Genomic DNA, 18,124 nt, shown 5'->3' with positions numbered 1-18,124 from the left:
GGTGTTTTACCCCATTGAACACTCAGAATGTGGTGTTGTAACCCATCGAACCCTCAAAATGTTGTGTTGTACCCCACTGAACCCTCAAAATTTGGTGATGTACACCACTGAACACTCAAAATGTGGTGTTGTACCCCACTGAACCCTCAAAATTTGGTGATGTACACCACTGAACACACAAAATGTGGTGTTGTAACCCACTGAACCCTCAAAATGTGGTGTTGTACCCCATTAAACCCTCAAAATTTGGTGTTGTACCCCATTGAACCCTCAAAATTTGGTGATGTACACCACTGAACACTCAAAATGTGGTGTTGTACCCCACTAAACCCTCAAAATTTGGTGATGTACACCACTGAACACTCAAAATGTGGTGTTGTAACCCACTGAACCCTCAAAATGTGGTGTTGTACCCCATTAAACCCTCAAAATTTGGTGTTGTACCCCATTGAACCCTTAATATTTGGTGTTGTACCCCAATGAACCCTCAAAATTTGGTGATGTACACCACTGAACACTCAAAATGTGGTGTTGTACCCCATTGAACCCTCAAAATGTGGTGTTGTACTCCACTGAACACTCAAAATGTGGTGTTGTAACTCATTGACCCTTAAAATTTGGTTTTGTACTCCACTGAACAGTAAAAATGTGGTGTTGTAACTCATTGAACCCTCAAAATTTGGTGTTATACCCCACTGAACACTCAAAATGTGGTGTTGTACTCCATTGAACACTCAAAATGTGGTGTTGTAACCCACTGAACCCTCAAAATTTGGTGTTGTACTCCACTGAACACTGAAAATGTGGTGTTGTACTCCACTGAACACTCAAAATGTGGTGTTGTAACCCACTGAACCCTCAGAATTTGGTGTTATACTCCATTGAACACTCAAAAAGTGGTGTTGTAGCCCACTGAACACTCAAAACGTGGTGTTGTACCCCACTGAACCCTCAAAATGTGGTGTTGTAACTCATTTAACCCTCATAATTTGGTGTTGTACCCCATTTAACCCTCAATATCACTTACAAGGGAAGTGAATGGGCCCAGATTTTAGAGGGTTTAAAAGCAGAAATGTGATGTTTAAAATTTCATAATCGCTTACATTAAATCTTTTGTTAAAACTTGTGTATTATTTCAGCTGTAAAGTTGTTTAAACCATCATTTTTATGGCTGTTTTAGGGTTAAATTGGATACAACTTTACACAGACAAGGTTAGTAAGTGATTTTATCACACAAAAGTCATGTTTACAAATATTGTTTATGTCTTGTGTCTATACTTTTGAAACAGTGAGTGATTTTTAACGTTTACGGATTGGCCCATATTCACTTCCATTGTAAGTGCTTCACTGTAAGCCAGATTTTTGCTTTTTTTAAGACAATAAGGAACGAGTCGAAAGTAATGTTTGTTGTAATCAACATTATGCCGCAAATGCTGTTAATTGAGTTTAATTTGTATTTAACCCGAAATATCCCTTTAATCTACAAACTTCTTAAAAAAAAATCGTACGGTCAGAAGAGGATGTACCTGTTTTAGCCTGATGGACCCCAACAACAACAAAAATGAGACGAAATAAACTGAATCTCACTCATTAACTTCATTTAAAAATCATTAATGTCCAATAGTGTATATTTAACGCGAATTAATGTGGAAACAATGTTAAAATTACACGAACACACCAGTTTTATATTCAAGTTGAATGCGTTTTTGTAGGTGTCCGTTGATTTCGCCTGTCTGAAACTCTCCCTGCGGATCCTGTCAGCTCGAGCGCTCCTCGTCACTCATTCATTCGTTTTATTTCTCAATTTCTGTCCGTCGGAATCAACCGAACCGCGTCCAGCATGTTCGAGGAGGCCAGTGAGGTGCTGGAGAACATGCTAAAGTGGTCGTTTCCGCTGAGTTTGGTGCTGTTTTTGGTTCTGATGTGTCCGCTTCGTGCGGAAGCAGCGCATGAGTTCAGTGTGTACCGCATGCAGCAGTACGATCTGCAGGGACAAACCTACGGTAACATTAATTTACTGTAAACAACAACATTATTTATATTACATCACACTTTATATGATGATATAACGCTTTATTAACGCCCTTTGTTTCCGTAAAGGACATGGAGTGGGGGTGCTGTGGCTTAGTCTTTCATTAATCAGCCTTTGTGGGGGTCGAAGCCTTAGGCTGGTAACTGAAAGTGTGTATGGTCAAACTCCATAGAGGTTGATTCGTGAACCAGTATGCTATGGAGTTATACTTGTGCCACAATTCTGCACGCACAAAATTATATTTTGAGCGCAAAAAAAAAAAAAAAAAAAAAATATTTTGTCATATTAAATATCAATATTTTGTTAAGGTCATATTGTTTAACCCTGAGAAAATGAAAAATATGTTTGTTAATGAATGATTAAGTTGCATGCACTCTCATGTATTTAGGGTGCAAGGAAATAATTGTAATACCTTTTACTCTATAGTTGAATTTTGAGTAAAACGTATTTAAAACTAAAGGTATTTAGTTTTGTATTTATTTGTGGTAGAAAACGCTTTTATCACCTCAAAAAAAATTATTTCTCAATGGCCCTTATCTTTCAACCCCAGCAAGGTTTTGATTTACCAAACAAAACTGGACAGGCTGTGGATTTAAACCCCAGATCTGGGCTGGTAACCAAAGGATTGCAGGTTCAAATCCCACAAAGGTTGAACTTGATCCACTAAATGGGCAGGTAACTGGGAGGTTGTATCGTCAAACTGCACTAAGATTGATTTGTGAAACAGTCGGCTACATTTGGGATAACTTAAAAAGTTTTAGATTCAAACCCAACATCTGAATTGGTAACTGAAAGGTTGTAGGTTCAAATCCCATCAAGGATTGTTTATTGAAACTTGATCAGGCATCTTTGTGCTCTTGATTGAGACTCTTAATGGCAGGATGACACTAAAAAAAACTCATGGTTCACGAATCAACATTAGAGGGGTTTGAACCTACAACATTACGATTTCCATCCCCTAACAATGTTGTAGGTTCAAACCCCTCTAATGTTGATTTATGAAGCATTAGACCGCATCACCCCCTAAACCAAGGGTAAAATCACCTGTCAAAGCTGTGTAGATCTGAAATATATCACATTATCAAACTCCAGGCACTCTTCATGAGTGGATACTATAGATCAAAACTGTTTAACAGTTCTTTCATGGATTTATTTGATAAATGGATGTGCTAGGGTGAAGAGGAACTTTAACAGCTACAAAAACATTCAGGGCATGTCAACTAAAATAATAAGAGATTATCGTGTGGGGCCTGGGAAGCTCAGCGAGTATTGACGCTGACTACCACCCCTGGAGTCACGAGTTCGAATCCAGGGTGTGCTGAGTGACACCAGCCAGGTCTCCTAAGCAACCAGATTAGCCCGGTTGCTAGGGAGGGTTGAGTCACATGGGTTAACCTCCTCGTGGTCGCTATAATTTGGTTCTTGCTCTCGGTGGGGCACGTGGTGAGTTGTGCGTGGATGCCGCGGAGAATAGCGTGGGCCTCTACATGCGCTAGGTCTCCGTGGTAACGCGCTCAACAAGCCACATGATAAGATGCACGGATTGACGAGGAGGCAATTGAGATTCGTCCTCCGCCACCTGGATTGAGGCGAGTCGCTACGCCACCACGAGGACTTAGAGAGCATTGGGAATTGGGCGTTCCAAATTGGGGAGAAAAAGGGAGCTTATCGTGCAAGATTAAAATAATAACATAAATTCTGATTCATATGGTAATGGTTAAATTTTCTCCACAGGTTCCAGAAATGCCATTTTAAACACTGAAGCTCGTACGGTGGAGGACGAGGTGCTCAGCCGTCGATGTGTGATGATGCGGCTCGCTGATTTCTCGTACGAGAAATATCAGAAAGCTCTCCAACAGTCCGCGGGAGCCGTCATCATCATCCTGCCCCAGAACATGTCCACTATGCCTCAGGACATAGTCCAGGTAAGAGCCAGGGATTTGATTGATTTTTTTTCTTTTTTTTCCAGAATCAGAGTCGCTGAGGCTGATGATCTTGGGTTATTTTTCTGCAGCAGTTCATGGAGCTGGAGCCGGAGCTGTTGGCCACAGAGACCATCGTCCCTGTGTACTTCGCTCTGGAGGACGAGGAGCTGCTGTCCATTTACACACAAACACAGATGTCCTCCTCGTCACAGGGGGCTTCATCGGCTGCTGAAGGTACCAAACAACTGACCCTTTAGAAAATGGCATAAATGCCAAGTAGTGGCCATTTTTTCAACTAATCAAACTAAATGATTCAATTACGAATCATTCAGAATTTTAATAATTTTCATATTTTTATCCAGTAATCACACACGAATGAAAAGTTAATTGAAAAATCATTGTAATTTATTGGCCAAAATAGAAAAATATATAAAGTTTAATAGTGACAGATCACGTTTATCTTTTCAAACAGTGCTGCTTCACTCGGCGACGGCTAACGGTTTTCAGATGGTGACCAGTGGAGCTCAGAGTAAAGCTCTCAGTGACTGGGCCATCACCAGCCTAGAGGTGTGTACAGCATATTTGTCTTTGTTTACACTATTACATTATTAGAAGCTGTTTGAGAAGATCTAAATAGTGTCGCAATGTTCTTCCTGTGACCTGTTAATGGATGGATAATGCAAATGTTGGGATAAACGCAAAGCTCATCTACTGCAACCATATACAGTACACACTAGTATGAAAGTGAGTACATTACATGCACTGCCAGTACACATGGACATATTTTGTAGTTTTAGTCAGAGGTCGACAGATATTGGATTTTTCTGATACCGATAACTAAGCTGGCGGAAAATGCAAGAAAACCGATTTATTGGGGGCCTGGGTAGCACAGTGGTAAAAGACGCTGGCTACCGCCCTTGGAGTTCGCTAGTTCGAATCCCAGGGTGTCCTGAGTGACTCCAGCCGGGTCTCCTAAGCAACCAAATTGGCCCAGTTGCTGGGGAGGGTAGAGTCACATGGAGTAACCTCCTCGTGGTCGCTATAATGTGGTTCGTTCTCGGTGGGGCGCGTGGTGAGTTTAGCGTAGTTGCCGCGGTGGATGGCGTGAAGCCTCCACACGCGCTGTGTCTCTGCGGTAACGCGCTCAACAAGCCACGTGATAAGATACACGGGTTGACGGTCTCAGACGCGGAGGCAACTGAGATTCATCCTCCGCCACCCGGATTGAGGCGAATCAGTACACCACCACGAGGACTTAGAGCGCATTGGGAATTGGGCATTCCAAACTGGGGAGAAAACGGGAGAAAATTCAAAAAAACTAAATCTGAGTCTTTTTTTCCTGTGATGAGGACTCAAACATAGACGCAGAGTCCAAAATGAGTAAAATCCCAGATGCATGTTTGTTGTGCCACCAAAATCCCAATAATATCTAGAAAACAAATGAACATTTGGTACATAATACTTTAAAAATAATAATTATAAACATGCCTGAAATACACAGGGACTCTTATTTTGACATTTCCGTAAGAGAAACAAAACATGCTCTACAATGCATTACAATAGAATTACTAAAAAGTAAACATTGCCATATGGGCTAATAAACACTGTATGAGCAGTAATTAACAGTAGATCATCATTCATCAATAGTAGATGACCAGTGATCGCTTGTCAGTTGTCATGTCTTTTTTTAATAACATTTCACATTAATAATGTGAATTAAGGCCAAGTAAAGTGAACAAGTCTAAACAGTAATGGTGACATTTGGCTCCACTAAAATGCTTGATGTAAATATTTTACCAAATTAAGCTTTTTGTAGCCTATACATTCACCAGATGAAGGGTTTCGGCCACAGAGGAACATGGGGAACTATCGATTTTTGCCGATAACCGATAGTTCCAAAAAGCAACAATTGGCACCGATTAATCAGTAAAACTGATATATCGGTCAACATCTACTATAAAGTAAACATTGTCAAATAGGCTAATAAATACTGTATGAGCAGTTATTCATTAAAAGTAGATAATCAGCAATAGCCTGTCGTAATTGTAATCTCATATTATATAAAAACAAACCTTTTTCCTTTTTTCTGTTTACAACGTCAGTCAAAATCAAGAAAATTACCATGTAATTATGATTAACTTATGTCCACTCAACAATAAAACCTCTTTGGAACATTATTCCAAAAAAATTGGAATTGCACAGATACTTACCCGCAATGCTCGAAGTCGGCCAGCAATGCCGTACCTGCAATTATGCACAATTCCAGGCACAGAACCGAACACTATTCTTGCATACCGTGACGCGATGAGGGGAACTTTTCAAGTTATGCAGTTATATCATATCAAGCATACCCATATCAATCGGTAAGCCATTTATTCAGTATGTATATGATTAATATAACATATATAAATATAACATGTTTAATATAAGGGAGTTGTTTTACAAAGATAGATGTTATCTATGCGGTCGAGAGGGGGTACACGAAAGGATGTTGAATGTTTGGAGGGGTACGCCACTGTACAAAGTTTGGGAACCACTGCTGTAAGTGATCATCACTCTGATAAGAGCAGAGGATTTAACATCAGGACTTTGTTCAGTCCAAAAGGTCTGTAATACTCGACACCAGAACAATAGAACTAAACTCAGATAACGGGTTTATAGCCCATGTGATCAAACAACTACTCTGCTGTGTAGTGTTTAAATCTAGTTAAGATTAAATCAGAAATGTAAATTTCTCAAGATATGTTCCTGATCTTATTGTGTTGGATTTATTGGTGTACATTGTTCCAATGCAACAAAAAACTAAATGCTTCTAATCTTTCGTTAAAATACAATAATTTGCTCCGCCTCTGAAACATCTTTCTTTTTCGGATGATGTCATCAAGCCCAATTTATTGTTCAGAAAGTATCAATTACAATCTGAACAATGCCTTTACATTTTTATGTCTCCTTGAATATCTACTATGAAATACATCACATTATGGAAGTAAAATGTGTTGTGAATGTTGTTGCATGCTGACCTAATGTGTTTGGAGATATGTTTGCAAACTTTTAGATTTGGCCACCTCATGTTGGCTATATTGATGCTGTTTATGACATGCTCAAAATATTGATCTTCGGTCTCTAGTACGGTGCAGTTTTATAGGTAAATAATTGAGTCTTCCTTTCCTTCATCTTGCTAAGGGGCGACTAACAGGAGTGGGTGGAGAAGAGCTGCCCACTATTGTCCTGGTGGCTCATTACGACTCGTTCGGAGTTGCTCCAGTAAGGACTGTTTTTTTTGGCGATATTCCTTCCATTTTTATGTACCTTTTTGTTGAGTTCCTGTGCGGTATTCAGTGTTTGTTTTCTTTCAGTGGCTGTCGTACGGCGCGGACTCAAACGGTAGCGGAGTCGCCATTCTCCTGGAACTTGCGCGCCTCTTCTCCAGACTTTATTCCTACAAGAGAACTCACGCAGGGTAGCGCTTCCATTTTTACTCTTATACTAGTAAACCAGCTTTCTAAAAGAAGATCTGTTTTGTCTATGAGATCCTCGTCGTTAAAACTTTTTGCCGTTTTTAGGTATAATCTGCTGTTTTTCTTGTCGGGAGGTGGGAAATTTAACTATCAAGGGTCTAAACGCTGGCTGGAGGACAATCTGGATCACACAGGTGTGTATGTGTACGTGACTCGCATACATCAGATTTTATGTCTTTTTTAAACTGTTTTTGATTTACCCTGTGCTTGTGTTTCAGATTCCAGTCTGCTGCAGGATAACGTGGCGTTTGTTTTGTGTCTGGACACTTTGGGTAATGGCGACAATCTTTACCTTCATGTGTCCAAACCACCAAAAGAAGGAAGCCCCCAACACACCCTGCTGAAAGAACTGGAGACTGTAAGACATGATGAATCATTCGCACATGTGCGATAAGTGTCCTCATGGGTTTTTCAGTGGTCTATTCTTTTTTTCTTTTTTTATATTTCTCCCAATTTGGGTGCCCAATTCCCACTACTTAGTAGGTCCTCATGGTGGCATGGTTACTCACCTCAATCCGGGTGGTGGAGGACAAATCTCAGTTGCCTCCGCTTCCGAGACTGTCAATCCACGCATCTTATCACGTGGCTCGTTGTGCATGACACCGCGGAGACTCACAGCATGTGGAGACTCATGCTACTCTCTGCAATCCACGCACAACTTGCCACACACCACTAATCACGACCATGAGGAGGGTACCCAATGGGACTCTACCCTCCCTAGCAACCAGGCCAATTTGGTTGCTTAGGAGACCTGGCTGGAGTCACTCAGCACGCCCTGGATTCGGACTCGCGACTCCAGGGGTGGTAGTCAGCGTCAATACTCGCATTTTCAAACATAAACAGATTTTCGACATTTAGAGATCATCTGTAAACCGCCATTATCCCATGTTTAGGTGTCGGCCCAGCAGCACCCTGATCTGAAGTTCTCAATGGTCCACAAAAAGATCAACCTGGCCGACGACACTTTGGCATGGGAGCACGAGCGATTCGGCATCCGCCGTCTGCCCGCGTTCACCCTGTCGCACCTGGAGAGCCACCGCAGCGCGGAGCGTCACTCCATCATGGACATGCGGTCAGTGTCGCCCTCTCTGGAGGGGGCGGGAGAGGCCACCGCCGGGTGGGTGATGATTGGTGCTCTCTCACCCCGTCATAGCATCGCCATTTTGATCCTCCCCCAGCTGATTGTTCATTTAACTGACGTTGTCATCTGTTTTCGATTCCGTTTTCTTCGTAGACCTCATGTGGATTTGAAGAAACTCAGTCGTAACACAAAAGTCATTGCAGAGACTCTGGCGAGGGTGATATACAACCTGACAGAAAAAGTAAGTAATGCAAAACTGTGAAGCGTTTAACATTGAATCTTGTTACTGAGAATGTTATAAAAACTAGGGATGGACCGATGTATTGGCTACAGATATTTATTGGTCAATTAATGACCAAATTAAAATCATTGGTATTTTGGTTATAAGCATTAATATGCCAACATGAAAAAACAATGGTGTATTTATAATTAAGTAGTAACACACTTTGTACAAAGTCTGAATTTAAATGCACAATCCAGAAATAATAATAGCCACAATATGTAGAAGGGTTGGCACTCCTAAGAACATATAATATTTAATTTGTATTCTTTCTTATTCTCACGTTTATGTGGTAAAACCACCATAAATGAATGTGGCACTTGTATTGATGGCACTTATCTGTACATGATGAGGGAAACCATCCAAAACGCTTTGAAACCAGCAGACTTAGACTTCCGAGACAGCTTCATTATAGTCATTAATGCTGAATGATTGAATCAATATTGAAATAAAAATATGGCCTTGCACGATTACTAAACCTTAAAGGCTGCATTTTAAAATATAGCCTGCATTCAGTGCTTCAGTCAGTGATGTGTGAGCAAGCGGCGCCCTCTAGCGGTCTGGATAGCATTATCCATTATACCATATAATATGCATTTCACTGTCTGACAAGGGAATGAATGGAGGGGGGTTGATTGTTTTGCCATCTGACTAGGGTAGGGGGTGTCTGAAGTTTCTGGAGGCACAGTGAAATTCTTGGGGGCCAAGGCCCACCCAGCCTCCCCTTAGTCCCAGCCATGATATTAATATAAGTTGAAATCTGTTTGTTTTCATTCCGATATACGCACACAAATTTAAGAAACGCATATATTGAACACTCACTTTTGTGTAAAATTTTATATTGTGCAGTACTGTATAAAGTGTTAATTTGCTGTCATTAAACTGTGTTATGTTTATATCAACTTTAAATCAGTCACCCAAACTCTTTTTGGTCAGTCACTATTCAGCACTATGCAACATTAATATAATTTTTCTGACTTGCACAGGGTGCCAGTGGAGACCTGGAGATCTTTACTGAACAGATGGTGAGTGAGATCAAGTGCGGATGATTTTGCTGCTGTTTCAGCCCTCAGATCTACAGTTTGCAAATACTGTACCCTTATTTCATGGCTCCCTCAGAGTTGCTCTTGTTACTCGTGTCTCTTCTCTCTCAACAGCAGGTACAGGACGAGCAGCTGACGTCACTGTTGGACTGGCTAACCGCTCAGCCGCGAGCCGCACAACTGGTGGACAAAGACAGCAGCATCGTCAACACGCTGGAGTATCACATGAGCCGCTATCTAAAGGACGTCAAGAGACATCTAGTCAGAGCAGATAAGAGGTGAAATCAGCTCCATTAGCTTACTGCTTCCAGACCGGCACTGGAAATTCAGATTTTAAAAGATGCTGCTGTACAGATGATCTTGTTTTTATTCTTTGCTTCGTTTCGACAGGGATCCAGAGTTTGTCTTTTACGATCAACTTAAGCAGACCATGAATGCTTATAGGTGAGAGTGTCAGTAATTATTTATTGAAATGATCAGTTATTGGTTGGAATTTCTAGCATATTTGCAACACTTTTGGTCTTTTCACACTGAAAATTGTAAACCCTTTGTTAAAGTAATGCTGATTCACACTGTTCACTCTTTATCCTGAGTTAGTAATTAACCTGGGTACCAGGGTCAGAAAATAATGGGGGCTTGGCACAAAAATGCCCCTTTAATTAACTTTTTAAAAATCGTTTTACATTTGAAGTATTTTCTATTATTTAATGCAAAGTCTTACACATATTATTATAAAATATGAGTTCATACTGATTTAAATGTTTAGGTAAAAGCCTTCCTAAATTAATTTGGATTTTGTAATAATAAAAAACATATATTAAAAATGACCTCCTGAAGTAAAAATATATAAATAAATGCCCCTAAAAATCAGATCCAGGGGGCAAATATTGCCCCATAATTATACATTTATATCTGAACCTGCTGGGTACGCTCAAAAAATGAAGATTTAAACAGATGGTTTAAATGAGATTTGTTTAAATATGTTGAAGTAAATTTAAATAATAAATGTTTAAGGATATTTATTAAAAACAATATATATAATGTGTGTATACACCGATCAGCCACAACATTAAAACCACCTGCCTAATATTGTGTAGGTCCCCCTCATGCTGCCAAAACAGCGCCAACCCGCATCTCAGAATAGCATTCTGACACGCTGTTCTTCTCACCACAATTGTACAGAGTGGTTATCTGAGTTACCATAGACTTTGCCAGTTCAAACCAGTCTGGCCATTCTCTGTTGACCTCTCTCACCAACAAGACATTTCCGTCCACAGAACTGCCGCTCACTGGATATTTTTTTGTTTTTGGCACCATTCGGAGTAAATTCTAGAGACTGTTGTTTGTGAAAATCCCAGGAGATCAGCAGTTACAGAAATACTCAAACCTGCCCATCTGGCACCAACAATCATCCATGTGATTATCTAATCAGCCAATCATGTGGCAGCAGTGCAGTGAATAAAATAATGCAGATACGGGTCAGGAGCTTCAGTTAATGTTCACATCAACCATCAGAATGGGGAAAAATGTGATCTCAGTGATTTGGAGCGTGGCATGATTGTTGGTGCCAGACGGGCTGGTTTGAGTATTTCTGTAACTGCTGATCTCCTGGGATTTTCACACACAACAGTCTCTAGAATTTACTCCGAATGGTGCCAAAAACATTCAGTGAGCGGCAGTTCTGTGGACGGAAACACCTTGTTGGTGAGAGAGGTCAACAGAGAATGGCCAGACTGGTTCGAACTGACAAAGTCTACGGTAACTCAGATAACCACTCTGTACAATTGTGGTGAGAAGAACATCGTCTCTGAATGCTATTCTGAGATGCGGGTTGGTGCTGTTTTGGCGGCACGAGGAGGACCTACACAATATTAGGCAGGTGGTTTTAATGTTATGGCTGATCGGTGTGTACATATATATGTATATATAATTCAGGATATTATTATATATTCTTATTTAAATTTTCGTAAACAGGTAATGTCACTTCAAATGTAGTTGCATTGCCATTTTCCAAATTGTATAAATTATGAATTTGGTTTACTACACTCACCGGCCACTTTATTAAGAACACCTGTACATCTACTTATTCATGTGATTATCTAATCAGCCAATCGTGTGGCAGCAGTGTAATGTATAAAGTCATGTAGATACGGGTCAGGAGCTTCGGTTAATGTTCACATCAACCAACAGAATGGGGAAAAATGTGATCTCAGTGATTTGGAGCGTGGCATGATTGTTGGTGCCAGATGGGCAGGTTTGAGTATTTCTGTAACTGCTGATCTCCTGGGATTTTCACACTCAACAGTCTCTAGAGTTTATAGAGCAGTGTTTCTCAACTGGTGGGTCGCAGGTCTGTTCGGACTGGGTCGCGGACAGCAGGGAAAGAACATGCATGATTCTCCCATTGAAAATTTTTCGCCAGCTACCTAAGTAAAATTTCAGCGATTTTTTTTTTTTTTTATACACGCAAAAGGCTTCTCATCTACAACGGCTTCTCTGGCGCACCTGCTCGCCCACCGTGGATCTGTAGCCTAGTTTCCATCCGCTTATCGCGCTATTTTGTTATCGACAAAGTGAAAATGCATGAAAAAAATTGCCGAAATTTGCCATCTTCTGCCTGTTTCCATTCAAATGGCCTTTTATCGATAAAAATGGTGTGCGTGATGACATCATGCCTAAAAAAAAAAAACTGTCGCATAAGTTTTGGTTTAGCGCAAAAGAAATCTGCCCTGAATCCGTTTCCATTCAGAAATGTGTGTTTATTGCTAATTCGCCTCCCAGATGTCCCTATTTTTTCTCTGAAGTTTTGGTAAAATGGGGAGAGTATTGAGACAATTCATTGAAATTAGCCAGCTTCTTGTCATTATAATTTCACAAATAAATGCAATCAGAAGACGAGGAATTGCAATCAAAAGGGAGCAGTTGCCCTTCTGATAGGACTGTAATATTGGTCCTGATGTTGCGTCTATCGCAGGTTCCCACCGGTTCTGACCCGAAAGCGAATCATCATGGCCCTGTTCAAGCTGGCAACCTGCACCAAATAGTGGGGAAACTTTCAGTCTTATTATAAGGAGCATCCATCGATGAGTATATGCTGTGTGCACAGCTATTAAAGAAACGGATGTAGTGTAATATCAGGGTTTACATATGATACATTCCTGATATTCAACAGGCTATTTTAAACAATCATCTAATCTAAAGCACTGCCATCTCAACAGCATTATGTTCCGCATATTTGTCCAGCAACTTTTAACGACCAACTGAACTTGATTGTCATCTAAAATTAATTTTAGCGTCATAATACAATTTACATTTTCTGAAGAAGCTCAGCAAATGCGATCCGAGGTAAAGAGGGTTAGATTTAAAATATTTAAACGTTTTAAAATTTTCAAAAGCTCGTTTTCTGAAAGTGAACTCCGCATTGAACAAATAGTTCTGATAATTTATAGTCTTGAAGTGTAGAAAATGTCATTCAGCCGACTTTTTTCGTCTACAGAACAGGGTACGGCTAATTTAAGTTTGTGTAAAGAAAAGGCAAGGTAATATATTTTTTTAATTTAATGCGTTTTTCGTTTGGTAATTTATTTAATTTAATATAGGGAAATTTGCTGGCATTTTTTCAAAAGCTAAACAATAATTTTATAGAATTGGGCTATATGTTCGTGTTCCAAAAAAGCACACTGAAGCTTTTCTTCTAGTATTGTGTATTTATTTTTAATTTAAAACATCTTTGTGCACAGAAACGATATGTTTTTTGTATTGTGGGCTAATTCTGTGACTGCCGTCTATTATTTTGAATGGTGTAGAAAAACATCTACCGGATGTCTAATCACAAAGTGTGGCCATTCATTTGTTCTCTGTGCACTTGTTGATGTGCATGATACAAGATATTTGTGTTGGCACTCCTGGAAGTGTCATGTTTGCAGTGATCGGATCTTTATGCCGTTCAGATCAATCTATAATCACGTACAATAAATTGGCTTTCAAGGATCCTATACCTTGTCGTCATGATTAACTCAGGCTTACGTTTGGGGCAAATTCTGTCATGTGACACTACATTTTTGCATTAATGCCTATTTTCTCAACAAAAAGTGTTTCCAAACCAGTTTTTCGCGACATTTTATGTATCGACATAGAGTTTATGCGCTAGAGTTAAACAGAAAAATATTATGTCGACACTTGTGAAATTTTATCGATAATTTGCGTTTCAATCAGCTTTATTTTGATGCGCTAAAACTTTTTTTGCAAACAATCCTTGGATGGAAACGTAGTTAATGCCCATTTGAATTTTTCTAGTTTAAATCACTATGGAGGAAGTCAAACCTCTCAAACAGGCAGCCCCGACATTATAAACAACATTGAGGTGGAACAGAACAACACTGTGCTATGCGCCAAAATAAAGTTGTTGTTTTTAAAATTACACATCACCCATACAAAAATGTTTCATGATTTTACAGCAGTAACAGTAACTGTGATATTTTGACAAATGTTACAGTTTCATATTAAATAATGTATTAGGTTGAATCTGTAGTATTTTTAATTAACACTATCATTTATTATTATATTATTATTATTATTATTATTATTAGAAAAACTAGCTACATTGACCTCTAGCCATAGTAATGAGGGACCATCATGGTCTTACGCCGTGCTTATATGTCATTACACTGTAAATATAAGGGCATATACATAAATGGCTTTAAATCTGGACCTCCAAGACTTGTGGACAAATTATGAATAAAGTTTTCCTCCTGTGTAATACACTATATTGCCAAAAGTATTCGCTCACCCATCCAAATAATTGAATTCAGGTGTTCCAATCACTTCCATGGCCACAGGTGTATAAAATGAAGCACCTAGGCATGCAGACTGCTTCTACAAACATTTGTGAAAGAATGGGCCGCTCTCAGGAGCTCAGTGAATTCCAGCGTGGTACTGTGATAGGATGCCACCTGTGCAACAAGTCCAGTCGTGAAATTTCCTCGCTACTAAATATTCCACAGTCAACTGTCAGTGGTATTATAACAAAGTGGAAGTGATTGGGAATGACAGCAACTCAGCCACGAAGCGGTAGGCCACGTAAAATGACAGAGCGGGGTCAGCGGATGCTGAGGCGCATAGTGCACAGAGGTCGCCAACTTTCTGCAGAGTCAATCGCTACAGACCTCCAAAGTTCATGTGGCCTTCAGATTAGCTCAAGAACAGTGTGTAGAGAGCTTCATGGAATGGGTTTCCATGGCCGAGCAGCTGCATCCAATCCATACATCACCAAGTGCAATGCAAAGCGTCGGATGCAGTGGTGTAAAGCACGCCGCCACTGGACTCTAGAGCAGTGGAGACGCGTTCTCTGGAGTGACGAATCACGCTTCTCCATCTGGCAATCTGATGGACGAGTCTGGGTTTGGTGGTTGCCAGGAGAACGGTACTTGTCTGACTGCATTGTGCCAACTGTGAAGTTTGGTGGAGGGGGGATTATGGTGTGGGGTTGTTTTTCAGGAGCTGAGCTTGGCCCCTTAGTTCCAGTGAAAGGAACTCTGAATGCTTCAGCATACCAAGAGATTTTGGACAATTCCATGCTCCCAACTTTGTGGGAACAGTTTGGGGATGGCCCCTTCCTGTTCCAACATGACTGCGCACCAGTGCACAAAGCAAGGTCCATAAAGACATGGATGAGCGAGTTTGGTGTGGAAGAACTTGACTGGCCTGCACAGAGTCCTGACCTCAACCCGATAGAGCACCTTTGGGATGAATTAGAGAGAAGACTGCGAGCCAGGCCTTCTCGTCCAACATCAGTGTCTGACCTCACAAATGCGCTTCTGGAAGAATGGTCAAAAATTCTCATAAACACACTCCTTAACCTTGTGGAAAGCCTTCCCAGAAGAGTTGAAGCTGTTATAGCTGCAAAGGGTGGGTCGATGTCATATTAAACCCTATGGATTAAGAATGGGATGTCACTTAAGTTCATATGCGTCTAAAGGCAGATGAGCGAATACTTTTGGCAATATAGTGTATATGTTCTGTTAGAATGATGTTTGATATTTGGAAATAAACTGGATAATAAATATCATCAACTTCTAAAAGGTGGAAGAGAACTACTTTTAGTCAAATATGTCACTTGATGCATGCATTTATACTTGAAAACCATGAACAAAACTATGCAAGTTAAAAGAAAATGCGACCCAGGATACATTAAATACAGGTTATGTTTTTTACTATGGCGGGTCGCCATTTGATGTCCAGTGTAAAATCTGGGTCCCGAAGCAAAACCAGTTGAGAACCACTGGTATGGAGAATGATTCTGTGGAAACCAAAATACATCCAGTGAATGGCAGTTCTGTGGATGAAAATGGCTTGTTAATGACAAGAGGTCAGAGGAGAATGGTCAGACCAACAATCATGCCATGGTCTATATCACTGTCACCACATTTTAACCCATTCTGATGCTTGATGTGAACATTGAAGCTCCTGACCCATATCTGCATGATTTTATACATTACACTGCTGCCACACGATTGGCTGATTAGATAATCAATGAGTTTATACTCATTCATTTTAATTAAATACTTCACATTTATTCTGAATTCATAATATGTACACTATTTAAAGATCCTGTCAATTCAGTTTGATGGACATACAATTGAAATGCGTTAATCTCAAAAAGGTTTTTTGAGTGTAGTCAATATTTCACTACATTTGTAAACCTGGGGTTTCTAATTAATCTAATTATTACATTTGTAAATGATCAAGCTAATAACATTAAACACTTAACCCCCTTTCAAAATTACAAGTGTGAAATGTTGCATATCCCGGGTTAAGTGTTGTGTGAAAGCCGTTTCGTTATTTGCTGTTCAATCATTCTGGTCTATTTTGCATTTTAAAACGCATCAGGGTAAAACCAGCGATCTTCGACCTGCTGCTAGCTGTCTGTATCGCATCTTATCTCGGAGTGCTCTATCTCGCCGTACAGGTAAAATCTAACATTCAGATTTTTCTTGAAACTGAATTTTAAGTGTTATGAAATGACGTAATTCCTCTTATCCTTGTAGAATTTTGGACTTCTGTACGGTTTCCTGCGCAGAGTCACCGCACCTCGGGTCAAACAACACTAACGTACGACTTCTGTCTCTTCTCGCACCTGCAATATTAGGGACCTCAGGGGTCCCACAGCAGAGCCAAGAGTGTGTCCGGTTTCCTTATAACATGTTTGTGTGTTTGTTTGATTATTTTTCTGAGAATGAAAGTTGATTTTCATGCCAAGTGTTTCATCCACTGCTCCTCTGCAAGCCTTCAAATCTTCGCTGTCCCAACGCTGCCTCATTCCTACTGTGTCCTACATCCTTAAAGCAACTGTTCAAATGAAAATTCTGCCATTTACTCAGCCTCATGTCATTCTGCCTAAAATATATTTTTTCCGGATTTGAAACGACGTAAAAAGGCGACAGCATTTTCATTTTTTGGGTGGTCTATCCCTTTAAAAATACAATGTGTAATTGTTCGAACGGAGCCACTTAGTCGAACACTGAATGGAGGAACTGGCTAAATGTCGAGTGTTGCAGTTGTTCAATGGGTGTTTGTTGTGTTATCATTAACTTCCCGAGTCAATTACGGATTGTACTTTTAAGCAGTGTTTCCTGAAAGCATTGGGTATCTTCACTGGCAGCTACTACAGAGTGGGCCAAATCATGCTCTGGGTTGAGTTGAAGTCTTCGTATGTCTGACACTAAATCTTTTTCGCAAGTTTCAACTCACTTCGGTGCAAAAACTGCTGATTCTCTTTAAAGCGAGTATTATATGTTTATAATGTGACGATTGGTGACCGATATTTCATGTTTTTCTTCACCTAATTTTATCTTGAAGATTACAATCCCTCTTAAACAAGTCGAATAACGTTTTTGTCACAGTGTACAGTTCTTCTGCATACAAACCCCGATTTCTTTCCGAATGCTAATTCCTTGTGTGCTTTGACATCCGAAGTCCAGTCCTGCTTTCACCATTTATGTGAATGCAGTAGGGTACAAATTTGCTGTTATTTATGGAAGTTAATAATGCTTCGACTTGCACTGATTTAAAATCTTTTGTTCTCCCAATTTTACTTTTCGAACTGTAGAAACTAGGGGTACACAAACTTGATTCTTGGGGCAAAAGACGAAGTAAAAAATAAATAAAGGCATTTGTTGAAATAAGTCAATATTGCAGTTGTTTTCTTTGGACAGAATTTATTAAATGGAAAAACATGATACAACAC

At 40.0% G+C, this 18,124-nt stretch overlaps 1 protein-coding gene across 2 annotated transcripts; it reads left to right on the top strand.

Moving 5' to 3' along the window:
* Window positions 1-1,739: 1,739 nt before the first annotated feature.
* On the top strand, window positions 1,740-18,062 carry ncln (nicalin). Of its 2 annotated transcripts, none has more exons than XM_051695396.1 (15): window positions 1,740-2,003; window positions 3,767-3,957; window positions 4,047-4,191; window positions 4,430-4,524; window positions 7,141-7,221; window positions 7,314-7,417; window positions 7,521-7,609; window positions 7,694-7,833; window positions 8,369-8,547; window positions 8,710-8,797; window positions 9,823-9,861; window positions 9,994-10,157; window positions 10,270-10,323; window positions 16,768-16,846; window positions 16,926-18,062. In XM_051695396.1, exons 1-15 carry the CDS (start codon window positions 1,841-1,843, stop codon window positions 16,986-16,988), a joined length of 1,674 nt encoding a protein of 557 aa, XP_051551356.1. In that variant the 5' UTR covers window positions 1,740-1,840; the 3' UTR covers window positions 16,989-18,062. The 2 variants fall into 2 exon arrangements, with proteins under 2 accessions (XP_051551356.1, XP_051551355.1); XM_051695395.1 differs by having other exon boundaries at window positions 8,369-8,592.
* Window positions 18,063-18,124: the final 62 nt, after the last annotated feature.

This window comes from Myxocyprinus asiaticus, chromosome 50, assembly GCF_019703515.2.
Source record: "Myxocyprinus asiaticus isolate MX2 ecotype Aquarium Trade chromosome 50, UBuf_Myxa_2, whole genome shotgun sequence".
In the NCBI taxonomy this organism is placed as follows: Eukaryota; Metazoa; Chordata; class Actinopteri; order Cypriniformes; family Catostomidae; genus Myxocyprinus; species Myxocyprinus asiaticus.
The sequence above is the reverse complement of the archived record's forward strand: the minus strand, read 5'-3'. Positions and strand labels throughout refer to the sequence as shown.

Bases quoted from the DNA above. Each gene is read 5' to 3' on its own strand.
- ncln (XM_051695395.1), top strand. From the start codon at position 1,841: ATGTTCGAGGAGGCCAGTGAGGTGCTGGAGAACATGCTAAAGTGGTCG. The intron at 3,958-4,046 runs GTAAGAGCCAGG...ATTTTTCTGCAG, and splicing joins TGCCTCAGGACATAGTCCAG to CAGTTCATGGAGCTGGAGCC. The intron at 9,862-9,993 runs GTGAGTGAGATC...CTCTCTCAACAG, and splicing joins AGATCTTTACTGAACAGATG to CAGGTACAGGACGAGCAGCT.